The 25,402-nt window shown below is 45.5% G+C and overlaps 1 protein-coding gene across 1 annotated transcript in view; it reads left to right on the top strand.

The window, feature by feature from the left end:
- Positions 1 to 25,402, top strand: part of TENM4 (teneurin transmembrane protein 4) — a 1,737,111-nt gene that overhangs the window by 1,471,471 nt on the left and 240,238 nt on the right. The window contains 1 exon segment of the mRNA XM_064365345.1: positions 19,049 to 19,304. Within this exon segment, the coding sequence (XP_064221415.1) occupies positions 19,049 to 19,304 (256 nt within the window).

Here is a 25,402-nt window from a genome sequence, read left to right as displayed (position 1 = left end):
AATATGAATAAGTGTGATTAGTAACAGTGTCCAGGAGTAATGCGGCGAGAGGACGAGACCGTGAACAAAGCTGCAGACTGTGTTACTGTGACCCAGAGGATGCCTCTTCCTGCCTCTGGGCTCAGCAGTGCAGCTGCTCCCATTTCCACACAGGTCATGGTCCGTCCACCTGGAAATGGACGTTTCTCATTACTTAATATCCACAGATCATTACAGGACATTTTTCTTATGAAGTAGAAATGGTCAGAACTTTATAGTAGTAGAACATTCTATTTAAAACATCTCTGGTTTTTAAAACATTTTAAGCATTTGCTGAGGTGTTGAATGTTGATGATGTCTGAGAGAGTGCTTCCTGCTCATCTGTTCATTAGCATTCGCACCTACTATGTAGCAGGCACTGGACTCGGTGCAAGTGACATGGTGATAAACCAGAGGCATCTCCAGGGGCTCACAAATCAGTGGGAGACATATGCATGCATACAAGTCAGTGTACTAGCTGGGCAAGCACAGCTACCTACATTGTGGTTTTGGGTTCCTGGGGCACAAGGGAAGGTGTGAGCAGGTCTGCCTGAAGAGTGATGTGGTGTTTCAGCCTGAGTTCTAACCTCATGGATTGAGGAGGGTCTCATAAAGGTACTCTAGGCTGATGGCACAGTGGGGGCAGGTTAGGCAGGACTCCCAGCTGTAAGGATGGAAACCCAACTCCAACTCATGTTTTTAAGAAAGGAAAATGTCTTGGGTGATGTTACTGAACATCCAGGGGCTCCTTTTTCCATCAGTCCTGCTAGATCTAGGCATTCAGATGTCTTCATGAATCCCTCCTGACTCTGTTTCCCTTTGTTTTGACCTTATTCTCAGGCTGCGATTCCCCATGTGATGACAAAGGGACCCCTCCAAGTTTATCTACTACCAGCCTTGTATCCTAATGGAAAAAACAGTGCCTCTTTTTCTATAGCTCCAGAAAAATCTTGTGATTACCTCTGATTGGCCTGACTAGTCACATATCGGCCTAAATCAGTCACCCTAGCCAGGGGAAAGGAGGTGTTCTCATTGGCTACCCAGTCTCATCCAAATTCATAGGCTGAGAGTACAGCCTCCCAAAACAAAAAGATAATTTCGTTATTAGCAGAAATAGCAGGCAAGCAAAAGCCACATAGGTACACTAGGGGGCCAAAGGCATCGTGGGAAGAAACGGCCTTGAGCAAGATGAATCCTTCATGCCTTGTGGAGAAGAGGCTAAATGGACAGCACTTGTCTCGTTTTTCCTCCTATTTTTTTTTCTAAGTTCTTTGTGGCACAGTCACCAGCACAGCCAGTCTCTGACAGCACCCCATACTCAATTGCAAACTACAATACCTGGGCTGTTACAGATCACTTCAATATAGTGATGCTGTGAGCATTTGCCATAATTGCAAAAAGCCCAGCCAAAAACTGTGCTCATTGTTTTGCTATACTGGCCAACCTTCAGGGGTTCTGCTTGGTAAGCATGGTAGTTCCCAGGCAATATGCCAGGCGCTTTCGATGACATGCCAACCAGTAGAGCGTAAGCATTAAGATCTCAGACTCTAGAGCTAGACCGCCTAGGTTTGGATCCTGTCTCTCTCATACAAATCTGTCCCTGGGCAAGTTACATAGTATCTGCTTTGTACTTCAGTTTCTCCATCTGTAAGATGGGGATATAATAGCACTGCCTCATAGGATTATCACACAGACAGGGTTAATGTGTACAAACCTGCCTGCCACATAGTATATATTATATGTGGGAGGACTATAATTTATCTTATCATTATTGTCACGATTTTTTCTTCTACTTTAAACAACCCAGCAAGATAGATCTTCATTTCACAGTTGAGCCTCAGAGAGTGTAAGTGACCCACCCTCTATCAAAGAGCATGTAAATGGTAGAGCTGAAATTTAGGTCTTTCTGACTGTTTCTGACTCTTAATTTTTCCACCCACCAGTGCTCTTCTGTGTAGGATTAAGCATTTGTCCATTCATGTACTCCTTCATTTAGAAAAAAAGGGGGCCTCTTTCATGTTAGCAGTGGACCAGATGCTAGGGATCCATTTATTGTGTTTTATCAGAAACGCTAATCGCCAGCTTTACATGTGCTTGATTTTAAAATGGGAAAACAATTAATGATTAGTTAATGGAGATAGTTTATATAAGAAACAAAATATTTTAAAACATAGGGTAATTGTGGATAATCATAGGATCCTGGGAGTGAAAAGTTTGGAAACAACTGACAGACATATTTGCTGAGCAAATAAATCAGGTCTAACACTCTCTATAGACACAGGAAGGAACAGAGGTTCAGAGAGGTGAGGTGACTGGCCTCTGTGCCCCCAAGATCATGGCAGGGAAGGAACTAGAACCCAGGCCTGCCACGTGCCACCGCAGGACAGGGGGCACAGCACAAGCAGGCCAAATTGGATATACCAGGGTGCCTAGTGGCGCAGCTCCCCAACCCCACGTCATTCAAGAGAGTTACATTGCTCAGTTACTTTTTATCTAGATAATCCAGAAATCTAGGAGGCTACAGCAAGGATAGAATTATCTCTGCCTAGTAACCAAGACAGAGCGAGCTCATGGCAAATGTTCACTGATATTAGTTGAAAATGATGATTAAGCCCTTCTGAACTATTACTTGGATTTCTGAGTTGTCCCAGGGAATCCCAGAATATGAAGCAAAAACGAAGAAGAAAGGGGAAATAACATTTGTCAAGTATCTGCTGTCTGCTGAGCATGGAGTTTGATGGGTGATGTGGAGGGAGGGGGAAGGACAGAGAAGAAGAACAACAAGCCTGCATTTGGATCCTGGCTCTGCCTCTGTGATCTTGGAGCCTCTAATAGCTCCCCCTCTTACTAGTATGTGTTATTTTGGACCAGTCTACTGACTTCTCAAAGCCTTGGTTATTTCAAACTTGGAAATGGGATAGTAATACATATTTGATGGGGTTGTTTTTAGAATAAAATAAGTTCATGCATGTAAAGAACTTAACACAATCTCTGGCACATAGTAATCACTTAGTAACCATAGACATTACAATTGTAGACATAGTAAATAAACTTTGAGATTAGACTTACAATCAGTAGGTCTTGTGTTGGGACCACTGGGAATCCAAAAACTCATGTAGGAAACTCATGTTCTCTCGTTTAAGCATCAATCTGTGAGTAGGTACAATTATCCCCATTTTATACATAACACTCAGAGAGGCTAAGTAACTTGTCTAGACCACACAGCTGAGTCAGTGGCAGAGCTGGGATTCAAACTCATGTCAACCAAACGCTGAAGCACTTGTCCTCTCTAGGACATGAAGGCAGCTTGGCCTTTCTACTTTATTTCTTCCAGAAAACAAAGGAAGCAGCCAGGTAAAAGTTTATTTATCCTACTTTCTTATTAAAAATAAAAAGAGAATATGGAATGACATTCAGGGATGGGTGGAATTCCTGGAGGATGTGCCTCCAAATCACAGTTTGCTTCAGATTCATCGAGATGCCAGGCGTAGATCTACACCTCTTCAGTGGTGTCAGTGCACCTCTGCACTGCAGCCTGTATCGTCAAGAGACATTACTTCAGGATGCCCGGGGCTGTATAAATTAGGCAGAGCAGTGATCACTGTGGTTATGAATATAACTGTTTGATTAAGGTTCTATGCCAGCTGCATTATTTGTTTCACGAACCTGAGCTGGGCTGATTGGATTTCTCTCTCTCTCTCTTTTTTTCTTTTTTTAACATAAGTAGATTCTGAAATTGGAAAAATAAAATACTCCATAGCTGAGAGAAAAGAATTAACTTGGGAGATGAGCCCAGGTGGCACCCACAGAATGTACACCTTTTGCATTGAAATAAAGTTAGTGTCGTTTGTGCCCTGACTCGGGGGTTTTGGGTGGGGACTGCTCTATAAACAGCATGATGCTGTGGTAAGAGAAGGGGTAGGAGCTGGGAGTCAGTAATCTTGGTGGGCATTGACGAGAAGTGTAGCACTTAAGAGGACATTCTCAAATACTACAAATAATACTATTGACAGAACACCTACTGTGTGCCAGGTGAAACGTACAGGTCAGTGAAGGGTGGAAAGTATGCCATCGCCATTAGGAGCATGGGAGTCGAAGACAGACAGACTTGGATTCCAGTCTTGGCACTTAGTTGCTATGGAGCATGAACAAATTCTCTCCCTGAGTCTCGGTTTTCTCTTCAGGAAATTAGAGATAACAATAGCTAACATTTAGTGAGTACTTGCTATATGTCATGTGTGTTCTTAGCACTTTACATGAATCCTCATGGCAACCCTGTGACTAGTATCTAGTATCTCTATATCTCAAGCCAGGAAAATGGGCACAAGAAAAGCTAAGTAACTCGTGCAAGGCCACAGCTAGGAAATAGTAGAGCCAGGATTCAAACCCAGGCCACCCTCCTAACATACCGTATTAGGTTCCTCTTAAGCCTACCGCTGAGGACTCAGGAAGATGATATGGAAAGACAGTGGCCTAAAGATGCTTTGCAGACTAACTAGCAGCCCAACAAGCCTTCAATACTTTGAGGCCATCGTTGGTATTATTACATTTCTCTTGCCTCGGGATTGAGCCAGACACTTTGCAGAGGACTTCAGGAGGACAAAATTTCTTTTATCTGTTTCTAGTATGACTTAGATTATGGACATTGATGGGTGGAATACCTGCCCAAGATCTTCTGAGCTTATATAAAATAAAAAATAAAAAACCCACATGTGGTCAGTCATAAGTGATGAAAAGCATCTCTCTTATTTGTACAATTAGTTGGATGCTTTCTGCCTTTTCCCCCAAGTGGGGACCTTTTAGGGTCTGAGGAAGAAGGTAAAGGTCACGTGAGTAGGGGCCACCCGGCTGCCTTGTGACTTGCTGAGGTTGGATGGGCACTCTTCCATGAAGGTAGAGGGCTCTGCATGCACCTTCTGGAAGGGCTGAGGACTCTGCATTTGGAGTGTGTTTATGGGCTCTGTCACCGGGACAAGCTGCATATCCTTGCATAGTCTCCATTTCCTTCTTGGTGAAAGGAGGATCGTAACACCCATCTCTTAGGATTGTCGTTCTGGTGTGTTATCAAACAGCAACACTTTTTGTGGTCCCCAAAACATTCTTCATGTAACTATTGATATTGTTGTTCAAGCATAAGGAAAATACATGAGGGGTTTTTGCATTTAATAAATTGCTCAGTGCATATAGCTGAGGTGCTTCAGAATTAATTTTTTCTCCCTCTGCATCAAGAGTAGAAAGAGCAATCAGAAGCTTGTGTTGGGATCTTGGCTTTCATCATTTCCCAGCAGTGTGACCATGGGCAGGTTTCTTGTTTCGTTTGTTGTTTGTTTTTTAAATCAAGATGTCACATTTAACAGAATTGCCCCAAATGCTAGGGCCTAAAATATCCCATCGTTGAAAAAAATTGAAAAATTTCATAAAGTTGTGAACAGATTTCTGAAGCTCAGTTTTCTCATCTGCAAAGTGGAGAAATTAAGGCCTACTCTGTACTGTTGCTCTGAAGATGAACTAAGGAAACCTTTGTAGAAGCCCTTAGCACAGTCATGTGTCAATAAATGTTTATTCTCTAGTTCTGCATGGGGGAGTTTTTTGAAAGGAAAGAAAGAAAATAAATTTTAAAATAAATATTTATATTTTTCCTCCCTGACTACCTCCCAGTGTCCAGACCTAAAGACTGTACATGGTCAAAGGCTTAATTTAGTTTTATTCAACGTTTGTAGCCACCAAGCAAGCACTAAGTGGAAAGATAAATAAGATCTCTGCCCTTGGAGACCCTGTAGCTTAAGGAAAAATTAATTAGATGTAATTCCAAGGAGCTATGAGAGTGAATTAACAGCCTAAATTGATGCTTTCTATTGGCTGGTCACTATGCTAAGGACTCCGTATACACCATCTTGTAAATCCCTACAACAATGCTAAGAAGCAAACTATGCTAATTATCCACATTTTACAGATGAAGAAATCAAGGCTTTCAGAGGTTAAAAACTCACACAAAGCTACAAAGCTAATAAGTGGTAAAGCCTGGTTTCAAACTTGGTTCTATTTGGTTCAGCACTCAACCTCCTGGCCCCTGTGCTGTTTGAATGAGGTTCATGGCATAAAACTGGGGTCCAGAAAACATCTGTAATGTGACCAGTGTGTATGCAGGAGAGGTGAGATTTGATCCCAAGGCAGCTTGAGCCTGAGCCGTGGTGCTCACCCACCGTGCAATACCGTTCTGTGGGTTCTAGTGACCTTTCAGCCAACTTGTCCCTTTCGTTTGAGGAATCTCAGTGTCTCTTCCAAGGGAAAGTAGTTTCTTCAAAATTACTGATGGCTACAGAGTGGCAAGAAAGATATGAACGTGATGAATGAGAATTCACCTCTTCCATGTCCTGGTATTTAGCCTCCTGCAGGGCCCATGAAACTGGGGGTTAGAATTTGGAAAATGACCTGATAAACTGCACTGACCTTTGATGCTGGCCATCAGTTTCGACAAAGTAGGCTATTCCCCGCAGGAGCCTTAAGATTCATTGTCTTGATTTTCTTTTCATGGCATCTCCAACAGTTGACAAAAATGTAAAGCGTTTATGTCCATCTCCATTATCAGCTGTCTTAAATGTGCAGTTCAGAGAAGTGTCAGGTCAAGTTTAAAGAGAAGGATGAAGATGCACAGAGTGCCCAAATCACCCCAGGCCCCTCAACATTCAGTGACAGATCTTAGGTGAAAGAGTTCCACAGATGGGAACCTACCTGGTACCCCAGAGAGGGGAATCATCCACTGCTAGCCTCACAGCCTATGATATCGTAAGATATGACTTCTGCCCTTGGAGTGTACAGTCTGGTGGAAGAGAGAGACCAGTAAACAAATGGTTATAACTCAGAGTGAGCCATGGAGGCTAGAGAGCCCAGAGGGGTGGTCTCTAATCCAAACTGGGAGTGAGAGTGGTCAGAGAAGGCTTCCTGGAGGAGGTAACTTCTAATCTGAGTTAACCAGGTAGAAGTGTGAAACGCCTCCCATGCAGAAAACAAACAACATATGCAAAGCCATGGCCATGAGACAAACAGGGAGCAGTTTCATGAGTGGTATCTAATTAACCTGTTAACCTTGGCACCTTTTTAAAGAGGGAGGTGGAGAGATATGGGATGCTACCCTGGAGCCGTGGACTCGTGCCAGATGGTGAAGGGTCTTGTCCTGTGGGCAGTGGGGAGTCACAACAATGCTTTCAATCAGGGAAGCAACATAACCCAGTTTCCTTTTAGGGAGTTCACTCCAGCTGATTGATGGCCACTGAATTGAAGGAAGTGAGCCTGCAGGCTGGGGCACCAATGTCCACCAATGAGGACGTGAGCTAAGATAGTGGCAGTAGGGGTGGTAAGGACGCAGCAGATATGTGGAAGATGACATCTAGAGGAGTTGGTTACATTGTTAAGTTGTTGAACCTGACAAGGAGGACACAGTGGCAATTCTCAGGTTGATTGATTGGTTGGGAGGTTCTGGCAGCAGCTGGTGATGTTGAGATCAGGAGCATTAGGAGAGGGAGTACAGAATTGGAGCTGAGCAGGGACAGGGAGGCATTAAGTTTAACTGTGTACATTTAGTTAGAGCTGTAGATGATTGACATTCAGGCAGGAGGTTGAGGCTTGTTGTATCAGCCTTGCTTCATTGACAAGGAGCTCACCACCATAAGAGGCAGCCCATTCCATACTGGAGAGGTTGGCAGGAAGAAGGGTTTTCTTAAACTGAACTGCTGTCTGCTCCAGGTAACTTCCTGGCCTCGGTTCTAATTCATCTTCCTAAAGCCCCATAGAGTAGATTTACTCCTCCCACCCTTTGGCTGTTTGAAGGCAGCAGTACTATTCTCGCTATTTCCTTCTTTCCAGGAAATTCCCTGAGAGGAACAAGGGAAACCAAGAGAAACTAGACTGTCGGTGGCTGGAAGGGACTTAGGAGAGTATGTATAAAATGAAGGAACTTCCTTTTTCAGATAGACAAATTGAGGCTCAGAGAAAGAAAGGGATTTTCCCAAAGTCACAGAGTGAGTTAAAGGCAAAACTGAGAAGAGTTCTTCCATTTAAGACTTCTAATACACCATGTGATTGGGTGTTTTATTTCCTAGCACATGAATTGTGTGGGCATAAACTATGAGGCTTGGAGATCATAAGGCATTTGGCGTTTTTCAGCTGGACTGCTAGAAACACACTCTTTCTTTAAGCCCTTCCCCTAACCCTTCTCCTCTCCAGGCTAACAGCATCAGTCCTCCTCCTACTCCCACAGGAATACAGTTTCTAAACCCTTCACCAACCAAGGAAGCCAGGACAAGCATTAGCTGGCTCAGAGACCTTGAGAATGATCCGTCTCCACTGTACTGAGATGACCCCGCCATCCAGTATCCCTCCTCTGGGCCTGCTCCAGCAAATCAGCACAGAGTGGCCGTCCCTGGTTCTTCCCTGCTTTTCCTTGGTGAATGCAGCCTGCCTACCTTTCCATGAGCTGCTTTGTCCACTCCATCACACTGCTGACTCCTGTTGAGCTGAATTCTACCCCCAACACTCACATACACACACACACCCCTTACCCATCAGCTGTGGTTTCTTGTTGATTTGGGACTTGACCTAACTGTTAATGGATCAGATCATTTTTGAAAAGGGTAAGAAGGTGACAATGGAAGGAAGGAAAACTCACTTGACAGCCAGAAAGCTTTCCCAGGACAAATTCTGCCTTGAGGTAGACACAGCTTTAAGTTGGGGGAAAGTATGTATCCAGAAAAGATCCCCCTCCACCCCCCAGCTGCAGCTGGCCTTTCCCAAGAAGTCTGTTCCACTTTTACAGGCAGAAACTTTGTCTAATCCATCTCTACGTCTCCGTTATCAAGGACAAGGCATATAAAAAGTAGTGTTTGTAAAAGAAATGAAAGCAGAGAAGCAGGAAGGGAAGGGGGAGGGAGGGAGGGAGGGGGGGAGGGAAGAACCACCACATGTTTCCCTTTCTTTCATTGCATCGTTTTGCCTTGTTTGGTGCCCAATCACACAACACAATATAATACACGACTTGCTGTGCACACATTCTGCAAGCAGATGTTCATCAACAAATATCACAGGTTCAGAATGATACACTATCAGATTTTAAAATTGGAGAGGACTCACACCACCTTCTTTTCTGTTTGTCAGTTGTGGGGGCTCAGATAGGTTAAGTACCTTGCCCAAGGTCACACAGCAAATTAAATTTGGGGGAGTATTATGTTGTGATAGTTCTACTTTTGGTTTCAAATGATGGTCCAACCAAGTTATGCATGCCCCACACTTCGAAAACAGGTTTTGATGCTCTTGGCTTAGTTTGCCTATAAATTACCATGACCCTGAGAATAGAGAGCAATGTTGATCACACTGCTTTCCGGCAGACTCTGAAAATGTGTTCTTCCCTCAGTTGTCTAGTTAAAGGCATTAGGGCACTCTCCCCGAGTCCTATCAGTCCTATCCTAGAACATTCACTGATGGATGAGGAGCCTCATGTACATTTTAATGATGCCTGGGAGTTCTGGTTCACTCTTTTTTTTTTTTTTTGAGACATTTCGCTCTTGTTCCCCAGGCTGATGTACAGTGGTGCAATCTCAGCTCACTGCAACCTCTGCTTCCTAGGTTCAAGCAATTCTTCTGCCTCAGCCTCCCGAGTAGCTGGGATTACAGGTGCATACCACCATATCCAGCTAATTTTTGTATTTTTTCTTTTTTCTTTTCTTTTTTTTTTGAGACAAAGTCTAACTCTATTTTTTTTTTTTTGAGACAAAGTCTCACTCTGTCGCCCAGGCTGGAGTACAATGGCGTGATCTCGGCTCACTGCAACCTCCACCTCGCAGGTTCAAGCTATTCTTCTGCCTCAGCCTCCTGAGGAGCTGGGATTACAGGCGCTTGCCACTACACCCGACTAATTTTTGTATTTTTAGTAGAGACGGGGTTTCACCTTGTTGGTCAGGCTGGTCCCGAACACCTGACCTTGTGATCTGCCCACCTTGGCCTCTCAAAGTGCTGGGATTACAGGCATGAGCCATCGCACCCAGCCAATTTTTGTATTTTTTAATAGAGACGGAGTTTAACCATGTTGGTCAGGCTGGTCTCAAACTCCTGACTTCAGGCCACTCTTATGAATACTCTTGGCTTTAAAAGACTGGAAGTCAGCTGGGCGTGGTGGCTCATACCTGTAATCTTAACACTTTGGGAGGATGACGTGGGCAGATCACAAGGTCAGGAGTTCAAGACCAGCCTGGCCAACAGGGTGAAACCCCGTCTCTACTAAAAAAATGCAAAAATTACCTGGGCATGGTGGCATAAACCTGTAATCCTAGCTACTTGAGAGTCTGAGGCAGGAGAATTGCTTGAACCCAGGAGGTGGAGATTGCAGTGAGCTGAGATCACACCACTGCACATCAGCCTGGGTGACGGAACAAGACTCCATCTCAAAAAAAAAAAAGACTAGAAGTCGGGGCAAGCCCTCTGAACAGCCTTGAAACTGCCCCCTGACTCTAGGCTCTTGAAGGTGGGCTCCAGCCTTGTCTGTATTTTTGGTCCATTGCTCCATGTGCTCAGGTCTCATGCCATCCTGCTACCCCAGGGGATCTGTATCTTTCAGCTTGCGGGCCTTTGCTCATTCATGCCAGGGCCCTACCTAGAATGCCCTCTTGCTCCCCTTTTGTCTGCCTCCATCCTACCTCAACTTCAGTGCCTAGTTCCAGTCCTTGCTCTTCCTAGAAGCTTCCCTACACCACTCTATCTGTAAATTGTTGTAGCCTGGGGGATGTGGCTACTGCCTGAGACTCAGAGCTGAAGCAGGGCTGCTATGGGGTGGGGAGCGAAGTGTCTTGTCCATTGTCTGTGCTCTCACAGACTGGGTAATTTCTAAAGGAAAGAAATTTCCATCTTATAGTTGGAGGCTGGGACATCCAAGGTTCAAGGGGCCACATCTGGTGAGGGCCTTCTTACCATGTCATAATGTTGCAGAAGGCATCATATGGTGACAGGGCAAGAGTGCACCAGACCAGGTCTCTCTTCTTATATAAAGCCACCAGTTCCACCACTGGGACTCCATTCTGATGGTTTTATCTGACCATAATCACCTTCTAAAGGCCCCACCTCCAAATGCCCTCCACATATGTATATAGAGATTATGTTTCTAACACGTGAAATTTGGGATACACATTTAAACCACAGCAAGAAAGTTATTCCAGCCTCTCTGTCCTCCTACCTTTCAGTGTCCTGCTGTGCTCACCATTAGCCAAACCGAGCCCAGGTGATGAGTCCTTAGGAGTCAGTCTCCTGAGATACAGAAAGGCAAAGAATGGTATAGAACTGAGGATGGGGATGGAGGAGGCAAACAGAGAATAAAGTCTGATAGCAGCTGTTTACCCATCCTACTGCCACTGGACTGCATACCTCCTGGGATCGCTGGGTCCCAGTCACTGCATGAGGCTAGCTTCTGGCCCCCTCCTGCCAAAGACCAGCTGTGCTTCCCAGCCATTGTGACAACCAGAAAACACTCCCTTCACATTTCCAGACACCCCGATTTAAAAACCACTGCGTCTTACAATGAGGCTTTTTCATACATTGTCCCTTCACCACTGTTTCTAAAATGCAAAGCAATTTAATAATCTGAGTGTTCACCCAAAGTTCTGTCCTGACTAAATGAATGAGGAGGCAGAAATAGCCATATTGTGACGTAGGTGCTATTTTTTATTCCCCATCAGAAAACTGGAAGGGGAGCCAGGGATGCTCCACAGTCTGCTGTCCTCTGTGGACCCTTCCTTGTGTGTGAGTCCATCTGGGGTTTCAGGCCAAATCCTGTTTCGAAGCCCTGAGCACTGGCCATCACATAGGACTAAAGTGAAAATGAACTGAAAGCGTTTTGTTCAGAGAGGGAATGAATAAGCAGAGAAAACACCACAAAAAGTGTGACTCCTTGCCTCATCATGTTCAGACTGGTGGTTATACTGTGGACTTGACTGTTTTGATCTATTCTAGGTTCAGGGAATAATAATAGTGATAACTTGTCTCTAACTTTTGCACAAGACTTTACAGTTTGCAAGTTGCTTTCATATACATTTGGCAAGTGAAGAAACTGAAAATCAGGTTAAATAAAGTGACCGAGATTCTGCAGCATGAAGGAGGCAGAGCTGGGACTGGAAGTCAGGCTATCAGATTCCGACTGCCGACTGCGGTGATAAAGAGCTTTCTGGCCTTCGTAAATTGGTCGTGGAGGCCAAGGTTCATTAGCTAAGCTCTCAGCACTGCTACATCACCATCCTGATCAGTGGTAGTCGATGGCATTTTAATGGAAGCCAAATAACTCTTTCTGTTGGCATTCTCAGGCAGCTGGAGTTTTTGTTTTATGATAATTAAATACCATCATCTTTCATATCTGACAATCTTTGGGACCCAATTAATGACTGCAGTGCATGCTGGGGTCGTCATTAGCTTCATAGCAAGGAGACCTTTGGGCGCCTGTCTGCCATTTGCAGGGTTAGATATGGGCACCCAGCCTGGCACCCTTTCTTGGAGCCAGAGCTGGCCTTTGATCACAGGGCTATTGACACGATTGAGTTCCTTGCCTGAGCCAGAGCTCTGGAAGTTTATTCCTTTTTCTCATGAATGTGATCTTATAAAAGAATAGTGGCAGATTCCACTGGAATCTTTCCACTAGGAAGGCACCCTGCTGTCAGTCTAGGGGGTGCTTATAGCTTGTCCCCGCCTGGTTCATCCTCCATGTGGCCACCAGAAATCTTCCTTACATACTAATATGACCCCTTACCCTCTGGATAAAGGCCAAGGTCTTTAGCCTGGCACCTCCAGGCAGTGACCACCTGGGCCTGCCCCAGCGTCTCCACCTCACCCGCAGCCACTGTCCTCACACAGCCATTTCACACTAGTTATAAAACTGTTCCCAGCTGGCCTGGCTTCTGAACCTCGCACATGCAGTATCTACTGCCTACAATGCCCCTCAGACATAGGTCATGTGTCACTTCTCAGAAACCTTTCCTGACCCTGACAGTCAGTCTGGCAGCCTCCCTCCATGTCCCGTGGTGCTCCCTGGGGCTGTGGCGTAAGCTGACAAGGATTATAGTGGTGGACACTTAGAAAGTGCTCAGTATGTGGCAGGCCTTACCTGCATTCACTCATTGAGTGCTTAACAGTACGGTCTGTGGAGGCAGGCTGCCTGAGTTCAAATTCTGGTTCCACCACTTATAGGTTTTGAAATCTTGAGCAATTGCTTGGCCTTTATGTGTCTCAGTTTCCTCATTTACAAAATTGGGAGTAATAATGGTACCTTCTTTTTTTTTTTTTTTTTTTTTTTTTTTTGAGACAGAGTCTTGCTCTGTTGCCAGGCGCCAGGCTGGGGTGCAGTGGCGTGATCCCGGCTTACTGCAACCTCCGCCTCCTGGGTTCAAGAAATTCTCCTGCCTCAGCCTCCCGAGCAGCTAGGACTACAGGCACGTGCCACCACACCCAGCTAATTTTTGTATTTTTTTTTTTTAGTAGAGACGGGGTTTCACCATGTTGGCCAGGATGGTCTCAATCTCTTGACCTCGTGATCCACCCACCTCGGCCTTCCAAAGTTCTGAATAGTACCTTCTTTCCAGTGGCATTATAAGGATTGAATAAGCAAAGTACTTAGACAGTATCTGGCAAGTGGTAAATACTCAGTAAATGTTAACTAACATATGTGATGATGATAGTGATATATAACTTTATCATCAGCAGTTTGTGTAGTATCTGTTCGTATATCCATTTTCTTTATTAGACTGTAAGCATCTCAAAGTCAAGGACCATGTTTGTTTTATTTCTGAATCTTTCTGTATTTAACCTATGGTAGTCCATGTTCCTTCTCTTCCTTTTATTGTCATTGCTATAATACATGCATTTTATAGACGAATGACTAGAGGCTCATGGAGGTGGATGTAGCTAGTAAGAGACAGAGGTAAGGCCTAGGTCTGTGAGATCCCTGAGCTCTGCTGTTGCATCTTTGCCAGCTGTCCGCCCAAACACTTGTCAAGGATGGGGCTTATCTTCATTTTTCAATCCGTCATGTCTCTGCATACAACAAAGGGCTGTTTAATATTCCTGGCTGATTAAATAACACTGGGGCCCTCTCCTTAAGGCACACCTTGAACCCAGGGCAGAGAGGTATGGATTTGGGTAGCAGCCGCTGCCTGGTTTGCTCTGAGATGCTAATCTAATGCAGAAAGGAGCTTTCCTCTTTGAATACGTGGTGAGCCCATGCATCTGGTTTTGTTCTGAGTGTCAGGGCTACAGCCATTCTCATTAGTTTTTGAGCTGCAAGTTCAACTCTAGGCACCCTCCTGAGACTAGAGCTTCTAGGAGCCAGCAGGTTGTCCACAGTGGGATTCAGTGTAATATAAGAGTATCACACTTCTGTTAGATATTTTCCTGCTCTTTCTCTCTCAAGGTTTTTTGCTTTGGAACCCCTGTTGTAAATGCTGGAGAGTGATCACCATGGTGATGATTTAGGGCTTTGCGATTTATTCGTTCAACATGATTTTATTGTAATTGTAGAATTAATCATTACCATTTTTCAGGATTACTATATTCCAAACATGGCACTGAGCACTCACATACACTGTCTCTTTTAATTCTCACAACAATCCTAGAAGGTAGGCATTATTTCTATTTAGTGACAAGAAAACTAAAGCTCCAGAGAAGGTAAGCGACTTGAAAGTCACACAGCTTCTAAGTGGCAGAGCCAAAACTTGAACTCAGGGCTCTCTGACACCATAGCCAAGTCTCTTTCTCTTACCTACGGCTCTGCCCAGCACTCTGAAGGAGCCTCACTATGATCTTGATTCAGGGAGATGCAGCCAGGAGGCTCTGCAGTTCAGGATTTTTGTGCATCTAAAATGAAAACTGTCTGAGGTATGGAGGATACTAGTAACTGTAAATGTATCCAAGAAATTGTAGGAAGCAAAGAAGCTTCCTGGAAAACCAGCCTTGCAAAACTCAGATAAGCAAGTGACCTTTACTGACTGTGGTATGCACAAATAACAGTAAAATGACTCACATTTGGGCTTGATTCACAAATACACTTGGTAGCTGTATCTGCAAGAAGAGGGTATAAATTGGAATTTACAGCACAGCTTTGCAAGAGTACCAATGCATACTCCCAGGTAGCATGAGAGAAGCAACTGCTTCTGCAGACAAAAAGCCCAACTAACTACCTGAGTTGTTCTTTCGCCAGCATTCTGTAAATATTTGCTGACAGCCTACCACGTATTAGGCCCAGCTCTGTGCAGACACTGGGGATATGAAAAGGAATGACACATGAGTCTGTCCCTCAGGGTTTAGTATGAGTTGATGGTATACTTGGTACCTGAGCAAACTCATGGCTCTTCATCCTCCAGAAAGTGGTAAAGTAGAAAAGTGTGCCCTTTCACAGACACACTGACCAAGGAGCAAGGAGATGTGAGAACTTGTAGGAAACAAAGAAACTTGTTCTTGGAGGTCACCCAGCCAGTAAATAGAAACTAGAAGAGTCCTCTCTTAGGCTGTATTTATCTTGTTCACTGTTTTATGCCCAATACCTAGTGTACAAGACTTGGCACAGAATAGGCATTCAATAAATGCTGAATGAATGACTTGGTTCTGAGATTCCCTCCAAAAGACGAGAGTGTGTATTAGGGAGGGGATAAAAGAAAGCTCCTTTGAAGCCTCTCACCTCTGTCTTCCTTCCTCGCCATAGGAGCAAAAAGAAGAGTCCATTCAGACCAGAGGAAACATTTGCTCTTTTAGAAGGATACATTTTTTTCTGGGGTTTGTGAGTGAAGCTTTCATTGCTGAGCTCCCAAATATAGAGCTTCTCTTTGGCGACCTGGGAAACATCAAGGTCCTCTTTCTTAAGGTTTTCAAGCTAGAAAGGGTGAGGGAAGGGAAATAAAGGGTCTAGCCAAAGCCTCTGCAACTCTGGCTCCAGGCAAGTTAGTCAAGGCCTGCGTAGACCCATGGTCTAGTGGGCCCAGAGTGGTCTACTATGGTTTTTTTGTACACAAATATACCCCACATGAACCTCACTTGCTTGCACTGACAGCTCAGGCCATTCACATGGCTATTAGTTCAATAAACTTAATTGAGCATCTGCTCAGTTCTAGGCTCTATGATCACCCAGCACAGAGAAGAGAAGATAGGGACTTTCACACCTCCCAGGGGAGGCAACATGGGGACATCAGCATGCATGCTCTTGGGGAGGAGATGAAGGTGAGAGGTCTGTCGGCATTCAAGAGGAAAAGGGAACTTTAGAGAGGGTAGACCAAGGAAGTCTTTCTGGATGGGATGGCAGTTGAGCTGAGCTTCAAAAATTAGGAGGATTTGGGCCAGTACATTCCTTGTCCCCATAGGAGAATTTCCTTTTAGAAGTCAATTTTTAGACCTGGACCAGTGATCTTATACTTACAGTTTCATCATTGCAGGACTTTTGACAGTCCTTCTGAACATTTCTCAGGCCAGAGCCTGGTGTCCCCATTAGTCACAAAGCAAATGTCTGTAGGTTTGCCTGGCCCAGACCTCGGATGCTACTCTCTTCATTGAGGATCTTTTTCCTGCATTTAGCCATGGACAGACAATCCAGGAGGTGTCTGAGTTTTATGCAAAGGCACCATGGCTTGGTAAATTGAATTTGGCCTTTGTGTTTATGAGAACCACTGACTAGTTTTGTAAGCCTCAGTGTCCTCATCTGTAAAATGGGAATATAAATACTATCTCCTAAGGGTTGTTGTAAGCATTAGAAAAGTTAAGTGGAAGCACAACATTGTAGATGCTCCAATACATAGCAGAAACTGTATCAGTTAAGTAAAAGACCAATGAGGAGGTTGACTTCTAGGACCAGGGCACGAGCAAGGACTGGGTCACACTTTTCTGCTGGCCTCCTGCTGACCATTGGCCAGTGCTCTGGTGGACTACTGCCAGCAGCCTGAAAGGCCAAGGCTGGGAAGAACATTCAGTCAGCCCAGGAGACTGCTTCTGCTGCTGGCTTCTGTCCCAGGCTCTGTCTGTCTCCATTAAAGTGCTGCCTGAGGACAGCTGGACAAAACAAATGACGCTGCATATTCTCACCTTCTTCCTGACCTGTTCTCTGAGTGGGACACTTTGCCTGGGCAGGTTGTATTGGCCTCCAGGTTCTCTGCCGTCCCAGTAAGGAACATCCCTGCTAGTTCCCTTCTCGTCCAGCACTACAGCACTGCATATCTTCACCTTCCTGGGGACCCTCCTTCTGGGAGTTGAGGTTTTGGCTACTCAGATGGCCTCAGCACATCTCCTGGCCTCGGACGAAATGTGTGGCTGGAGTGGAGGATGCATGATGGAGCTGATGGGATATGAGGTTCAAAGACAGCTATGGATCTGATTCCAGAGGGTTTTGTATTAATAGGCCAGGTGTGGGCTTTATGCCAAAAGTAGCAGCTTGTAATAAGGAAGTGATCCACTCAGATGGATTTCTGTTTCTTTCTCCCTTCCACCCCTAAATCCCCTTTCCCAAATTCCCCACCAGATTTGCTTTATACTTCTTTGGCATGAAAAGTTGGTTTACTCAAAAAACAGAGTGATGGGTCTTACCCTAAAAAATCCATAACACTAATGGTGCTTCATTCTTGACTGTGCTTGGAGGTTTCCAAAAAGCCCTCTCCCTATCCAAGGAAGAGCACAGCCTTTGGAATATTGCTGTTCTCTCTGATTCTTAGTCTCCTCTATGAAATACAGAATTCTCAGGAGGAACAAAGAAAGCAGAATACTTCAGAAATATTTCTTTCCCACTGATTGCCTCATTTGATTTCACAGTAGCCCTGTGATCCCCAAAATAAACTATGTCCCCTATTTTACAGATGAGAAAACTGAGGCTCAAAGAGGTCAAATGACTTGCCCATTAATAAATGGTGGAATCTAGGTTAGAATTCCATTAATAAATGGTGGAATCTAGGTTAGAATCTAATTTCCTGGCCTAGTCACCTACCCTGTAATATCATCCATTTTGAAAGACTAGGCTTTCTGTGAGCATAGCTTAGATGGACGGTAAAGATTGACCTCCGTGACTTGCCTCATTTGTGGTATCACTAGAAATTGTATTTGCTTGCTTGCTTGCTTGCTTTGCCAGTGACACCCAATTAGACACAAATTCCTGGGCACTATACTTACCTGCTCCAAGTCTACATTTTTCATCTATAAATTGGTGATAATACCTGTTGCTCTGAATAATTAAAGGGAATAAATACAGTCTCTCAGTGTTCTCATCTGTAAACTGGGGATGAAAGCAGTCTCTACTGTGGTGGTTGTGAGAATTAGCTGAATTTACACTTGTAGAGGGCTCAGAACGGTACTCTGGCACATTCAATGTGCTCAGTAAATGTTAAAAATGGTTTTTAACCACCAGACCCCAACATGGCTCGCTTTCCACAGTCCCCTCCTGGCTGTATGTGCTCTTCAATTTATCGCCATCTCAGTAAACTATATGTTTTACTTTTAAAACCTTGTTTGTTTCACTTACTGTGTACCATCATATATAATCAGTGGTTCTAGAATTTTAGTATACTTCAGAGTCACTTGCAGGGTTTGTAAAATCAGATACCCGGGTCCCATCAGGGTTCATGATTCAGTCACTCTGGGGCAGGGCTTGGGAATTTTCATCTCGAACAAAATTCTCAGTTGATGTTGAAGCTGCCGGTCCTTGGCCACACTTTAAAAACCACGTCCTAAAAGCATGAAAGAAACAATGTGAAGTTGCTGACGTGGGCCAACTTGTCTTTTTTATGTTGTTTATTGTTTCGCTCCTCGACTAGAATTTAAGCTCCATGGGGACGGGGATTTTTGTCTCTTCAGTTGGTTGAGGTATCCCTTTCACCCAGATTAGTGAGTGCGCAGTAAACGTAATTGCTGATTGACTGCATCAGTATATATAATTCGCCAGTGCCCTCTTCTGTGGTCTTGCTCAGACCCCCGTGGCTGCTTTTGCAGCCGAGGGGCAGCGCCCAGCTTGCCGCCGCTGACCGCCGTGTTTGTGCCCTAGATCACCCGGGCGGCCTGCAGAACCACCCGCGGCTCCGGACGCCGCCGCCGCCGCTCTCGCACGCCCACACCCCCAACCAGCACCACGCGGCCTCCATTAACTCCCTGAACCGGGGCAACTTCACGCCGAGGAGCAACCCTAGCCCGGCCCCCACGGACCACTCGCTCTCCGGAGAGCCCCCCGCCGGCGGCGCCCAGGAGTCCGCCCACGCCCAGGACAACTGGCTGCTCAACAGCAACATCCCCCTGGAGACCAGGTGCGCGGCCGGCGGGGCGGGCGAGGCTGGGGAGGGCGGGCAGCGGGGCCCGGGCCGAGGCTTTTGGCTGGCGGGGCTGTTCAGTGTCCCCAGATAATGCTGGCCGGAGGAGCCGGGGTCGGGTCCAAGGTTTAAGGGATGTAGTTCTCCGACTGCCAGCATGGGCTTTGGAATCCAAGAGACCTGAGGTCCAGTGCTAGCCTGCTGCTTATCAAAGATGTAACCTTGGCCAAGTGGCTAGACACCCCCGCAAACCCCGTTTCTCTCTTTCCTCGTCTACACAACGGCCATGACGTTCGCAGGACAGAATTGTTAAAGCAGATGAGAGCTAACGTGCACAGGTGTGTGACAGACAGCAGGCTGTCAGTCCGGTTTGACTCGGGCCCTCCTCTTTGCCTTTCCCTACATGATTCTACCGCCCTGTGCCTAGTGTCAGGCCTGCCTGGCCTGGCGTCGGCACTCAGCTATGTCAGTCTCCCCTCCTCTCCTCCTTCCCTGCTGTGCTACCACCTTTATATCCAAAGCCCCAGTAACCCCTAGCATGTACACGTCAGCGTTGGGTTACAAGGGCTTTCCTGTGTGTGACCTTATGTAGTCCTCATACCTCTATGAAGTGGGTATTAGGATGCTGATGCCCATTTGGGAATTTGGAAGCACGTAGTCTTGCACAGCTCCGCCAGAGTTGCTCACCTTCTCACTTAGTGGTCTATCCAAGCCCTACTTATTCTTGAAGCCCCGGTTGAAATGTTTGAGGAAGTCCTCAGGGAAGTCCTCAGGGACTGTAGCTGTTCTCCTTCCCTCTGCTTACACGCTATTTTTCCAAAATAGAATTTTTTTAATGATTATAAAAACCATACAAGCTCACTGGAGAAAAGGCAGAAAACTATAAAGACAAAAATTAAGATTTACCCATAATCCTACCACTCTGAGATAACACCATTGACCTTGGGGGCACAGCCTTTCCCTTTCTCTAAACTGTAGATGAAGTGGAACTGCTTTATCTTCTACCCTATTTCCTAAAGTAGTGGGGAACATAGGTTTTATTTTCCCAAACTCCTGTTGTTTATCTGTGAAGAGAACAAAGGTCATGCCAAATTTAAGGAAATAAAATTAACCTGCATGTGGAAAGTGTAGCCATCTGACTGCCTAGAGCACAACTATGGTAATGGCAATGGCATATCGAGCTTGCGGAGGCCAATAAGAGAAAATCAACATTTTTGTACCATTTTACTCCTGTAGAATTGTTTTTCCCAAAGCAAAATTCTCAGAGATGCGACCCAATCAGCTTCCCCACTCCCGCCTCCAGTCTCTTAATTTGTATTGTTTTTATTGACATCCTTTAAAATCGTGTGTGATTTTTCCCTGCGTGCCTCCTTTGTGCTCATCAGTAAGAGAGTAGGATAATTGTGTGGCAGCCCGCCCAGGGTAGCTTAATCAGATCTCCATTATTTCCAATGCGCTCACTGAAAGACCGAACAGGACTGGAAGAAGCCAGCCACTAATCGATGGTTCTGATGCTCTGCATGGACCACAGTCACCACTCCCTCTGCTTAATGTTCATCTTTCCCACTTAGGATCAAATTAGAACTTCCTACTCTGAGTCTGAGAGGATGAGCAGCAAGGAGGTTTTCCTAATGGTTAGTTTGAGTTGCAAAGGTGGTCCCAGCTCACGTCTCCTGCCTCAACAGCCAGTGCTCACCTGCCTTTCTGATGCTCTGTCCTCCCACATCCATTGCTGAAAACACATGCAGCTTTTAAAAAAATTTATACCTTGTTCCTCAAGTAAGAAATGATCATTGTAAAACAGCTAGACAGTGAAATAAGCAAGAAGAAAGAAAATCATTTATATTTATTACCAAAAGGTAACTGTTATTAACATGTAGGTATATACTCACATAACACCATTTTATGTACATCCATACACATATATAACATTATGTGTGATATATATATTTAATCAATATATGTATGTACATGTATGTGTATTTATCAGCATTACCCCAAATGCCAGACCCTTTCGTGCATCTGTGCCTTTGCACGTAGTCTTGCACAGCTCCGCCAGAGTTGCTCACCTTCTCACTTAGTGGTCTATCCAAGCCCTACTTATTCTTGAAGCCCCGGTTGAAATGTTTGAGGAAGTCCTCCTCTGTGACCCCAGAGTTCTGTGCATCCAAGGATGACCTAAAGCCAGAAGAGGTGCTTAATACAGTGGATACACAATCAGAATTCTAGATCTTGATGCTCACCTTAACTGGTTGAGGGCACAAAACTAATAAGGTACAGTTTAGGAGGGATCAGTGTCAAGTCTGGCAGACAGAATCACAAGCTGACCTGCCTGGCAAGGTAGACAGAATATGGCCTTCAAAGTCAAAGGGACCTTCATGTCTACCTTGGCTTTAACCCTTACTAGCTGGGCAAGTTCCCTGACATCCCTGAACCTTGACTCCCTCATCTATAAATTGGGGTAAGAATCCATGCCGCTCAAAGAGGTTGGGAGGAAGTAAATGAGATATATAAGAAGCACACAGCACAGTGCCTGGCATTTAGAAACCACATTATAAAAGCTATTTCCCAGTTTTTCATATACATCTTCTCCCCATATCAACCCTGTGAATAAAAATGTCATTCAAAAGTGTTTCTTGAGCTCTTACTCGCCAGAGGAGTTGAGAGGAAATAGTAGGTTCTACCTCTTCTCTACTTTGGAGAAGTAAGTTTGGCCTGACGTTCTGAGGGCACAAGTGATGGCCCGTTCACCATAGTGAGTTCAAAGCACAGATTTTAGGGTCAGACCAACACTATCCTCAGAAACCCCACCATAGTGCTCACTAGCTATGGACCAAGACCTTAAATTTCATCTCTAAAATAGAGAAAATAAAAGTCACTTTCTGCTATGATTATCTATGGTGGATAACAAGCAAATGACCCCAAAATTTAGTGGCTTTGGAAACATCCAGTTGATAATAGTTCGCAGTGTGAGTCAAGAGCTCAGGAAGGGCACAGCTGGGCTATTCGTCCACTCCCCATCGTGTTGACAAGGGTCCATTGGTGGTATGCAGCTGGCAACTGGACTCATTTGAAGGATCCAAGATGACTTCACTCACATAATTGACATCTTGTGGAAGGATGGCTAGAAAGCTGGGCTTGGCAGTACCGTTCTGTCTCAGTCCATTTAGTGTTGCTATAAAGGAGTGTCTGAGGCTGGGTATTTTATAGAGAAAAAGGATTTATTTGGCTTACAGTTCTGCAGACTGTACAAGAAGCATGACACCAGCATCTGCTTCTGGTGAGAGCCTCAGGCTGCTTCTACTCATTGCAGAAAGCAAAGGGGAGCTGGTGTGCGCAGAGATCACATGGCAACAGAGAGAGGTGGGGAGGCGCCAGGCTCTTTTTAACAACCAGCTCTGGAATGAACTCATAAGAATGAGAACTTGATCTCCTCCCAAGGAGGGAATTAATCTACTCATGCGGGATCCACCTTCATGACCCAAACACCTCTCAATAGGCCCCATCTCCAACTTTGGGTATCATTTTTTTTTCCTTTTTGAGACAGAGTGCTGTGGCATGATCTTGACACACTGTAGCCTCAACCTCCCAGGCTCAAGTGATCCTCCCGCCTCAGCCTACCAAGTAGCTGGGACTACAGGCATGTGCCACTTCCATGCCCAGCTGATTTTGTTTATTTTTTGTAGAGATCAGGTCTCACTGTGTTGCCCAGGATGGTCTTGGACTCCTGGGCACAAGCAATCCTCCTGCCTCAACCTTCCAAAGTGCTGCTTTTACAGGCATGAGTTACCGTGCCCAGCTGGGTATCAAATTTTAACATGAGCTTTGGGGGACAAACATCCAAACTATAGCATTCTCTCCCTCTCAGGGCCTCTCCACATAGGCTTCCTAGCGGGCTAATTGTACTTCATTCACATTCAGTGGCTCAGGGCTCCAAGGCACTGAGACAGGAGCTAGTGATGCTTTTAAGGCTTGGCCTGAAAATGCTATGGTGTCACTTCCACAGTATTCTTTTGGTCAAATCAGTCATGAGTTGGCCAGCTTCAAGAGGAGGAGAAACAGACCCCACTTCTCAGTGAAAGAAGTGTCCAAGAATTTGTGGCCATCTTTAATCCACCATACCACCTCATAAGGCTGTTGTAGTAAACATATTAAGATAACATCTGAATATGTCTTCGCATACAGTCAATGCTCAACTACTTATTATGTAGCACTTTATTATTCAATAAATATTCACTGAGGGTCCACTATGTGCCTACCAGGTAAGACATTTAGGAGAACCGACTCTTGTAATAGGATAAGTGCTATGATAGAGAAAAGCAAGGGGAATATGCTCCGTTTTAGTTGCCCCGAAATCCCCAGCACACAACACAGGGCTTGCCACAACATGGTAACTGCTTGATAATTATTAACACCGGTGAACTAAATGAATAAATACATATACTTAACTGAGACTTGAGTAGGGACAAAGAAAGCCTTCCTAGTAGACCTGGTACAGCATGACTGAGAAGAGCAAGCAGGAGTCTCCCAGGCAGAGGAGGGGAGGAAAGGAGGGCCTGAGAGGGCACAGTCTGAGCAGAGGCCTAGAGGCCCAAGAGAGCAGGGCCTAGCTGAGATAGCTGTCCTAAATAGCTTTTGCCCGGCCTTACTAGAGTGGGAGCCTCCTGATGCCAGAGAAATAGTCATGGGCCCTTTCCTGATTGTCAAACTCAGTCTATATTGAGAGTCTAGAATTAATGGCTGAGTAAAAACTGTAACAGCTGGTAGAGTGACCAGGAGGGATTTAGATTTCATGCAGGCAGGAAAAGAAAGGCCAGCAGAAGGAGGAAGAAGAGAGAGGGCTTTGGTAAATGGGCTTCTTTCTCTGCACCTGCTGTACCTCTGGCAATCTCCAAGGTTAACTGCGACCCCCAGTGAGGATCCTGAGCCTACCTGTGCTCCCTTTGAGCGGGGGTAAGATGTTGCTTTAAGCTTCCACAGGTGCATCTGTGATCCATTCTGGAGGGAGCCATATGTTTAGGGTCCCCCAAACCCTGATCCACTTATTTTGTGCTCTGCAACATCAGACACTTAATTGATTTCGCAGGGACTGTCTGATTAATAACCCATCAGGCTCCTGTCGGGTGAGGGGAAGTCAGAGCAGAAGGCTGCCAGACGTTGACTCCAGCTCATGTCATCTCAAGCCTGATAGGGAAGACTGGGGCCCATTTTGTGGTCACGCTAAATTTGGGGAACAACCCTGCCCACCCTCAGGGATAGGGGCCACCATGGTGGTCTCTAGACCAGCCCTGGTGTGGTTCCCAGAGTGGTACCCACAGTGCCTTCTGTCAGCACAGGTCAACCCCAGAGCATTGCAGAGAATTGGGACGTACAGTCTTCCTTGTCATTCAGTGATTCAGTCACAGACGTGCACAAGACACAGCCAACTGTTATAAAAAGCTCGAGGTCTCTTGAAGGAGATAGCCCCGTAAATGAAAGAGGACAGGTACCATGACTGATGTTGTGACAGAGGGAGTCCTCTGAGCAGAGCGGAGGGTGCGATACCCTCTGCTTGGAAACAGCAGTAGAGAGAGCCCTTACTGGGAAGAGCCAGGTGCCATTCTAAGGTCTTGACACAGGTTAACTTTGGTCCTCACAGCTATTCCATAAGGTGGGTATCGGGGGTCCCCAAACCCACCAGGTTTGATGATTTGCTAGTGGGACTCACAAGACTCAACACATAGTTGAACATAGGTGTCATACTCACGGCCCTGGCTCATCACAGTGAAAGGCTGCAAAGCAGGATCAGCAAAAGGAAAAGACGCCTGGGGTAGAGTCTGGGGCAAACCAGGCACAAGGTTCTGGGGTCCTCTCTCAGTGGAGTCACACAGGACGCACTTCATTCCCCCAGCAACAGGTTGTGACAATGTGTGAAATGTTGCCAGTCAGGGAGGCTCATTAAAGCCTCAGTTACAGGATTTTTACTGGGGGCTGCTCATGTTGGCACCCCCTGCCTGGCAAGTACCTGGGTTCCAGACTCCCCAAAGGAAAGCAGTTATTCATCAAAATTGTTGAGGCACGCTGAGCCAGCCACTCTCGTTAGTTAATGGTGGCAA

The sequence above is a fragment of the Aotus nancymaae genome, unplaced genomic scaffold, assembly GCF_030222135.1.
Source record: "Aotus nancymaae isolate 86718 unplaced genomic scaffold, 86718_ANA_hifiasm-v0.15.2.pri h1tg000059l, whole genome shotgun sequence".
In the NCBI taxonomy this organism is placed as follows: Eukaryota; Metazoa; Chordata; class Mammalia; order Primates; family Aotidae; genus Aotus; species Aotus nancymaae.
The sequence above is the reverse complement of the archived record's forward strand: the minus strand, read 5'-3'. Positions and strand labels throughout refer to the sequence as shown.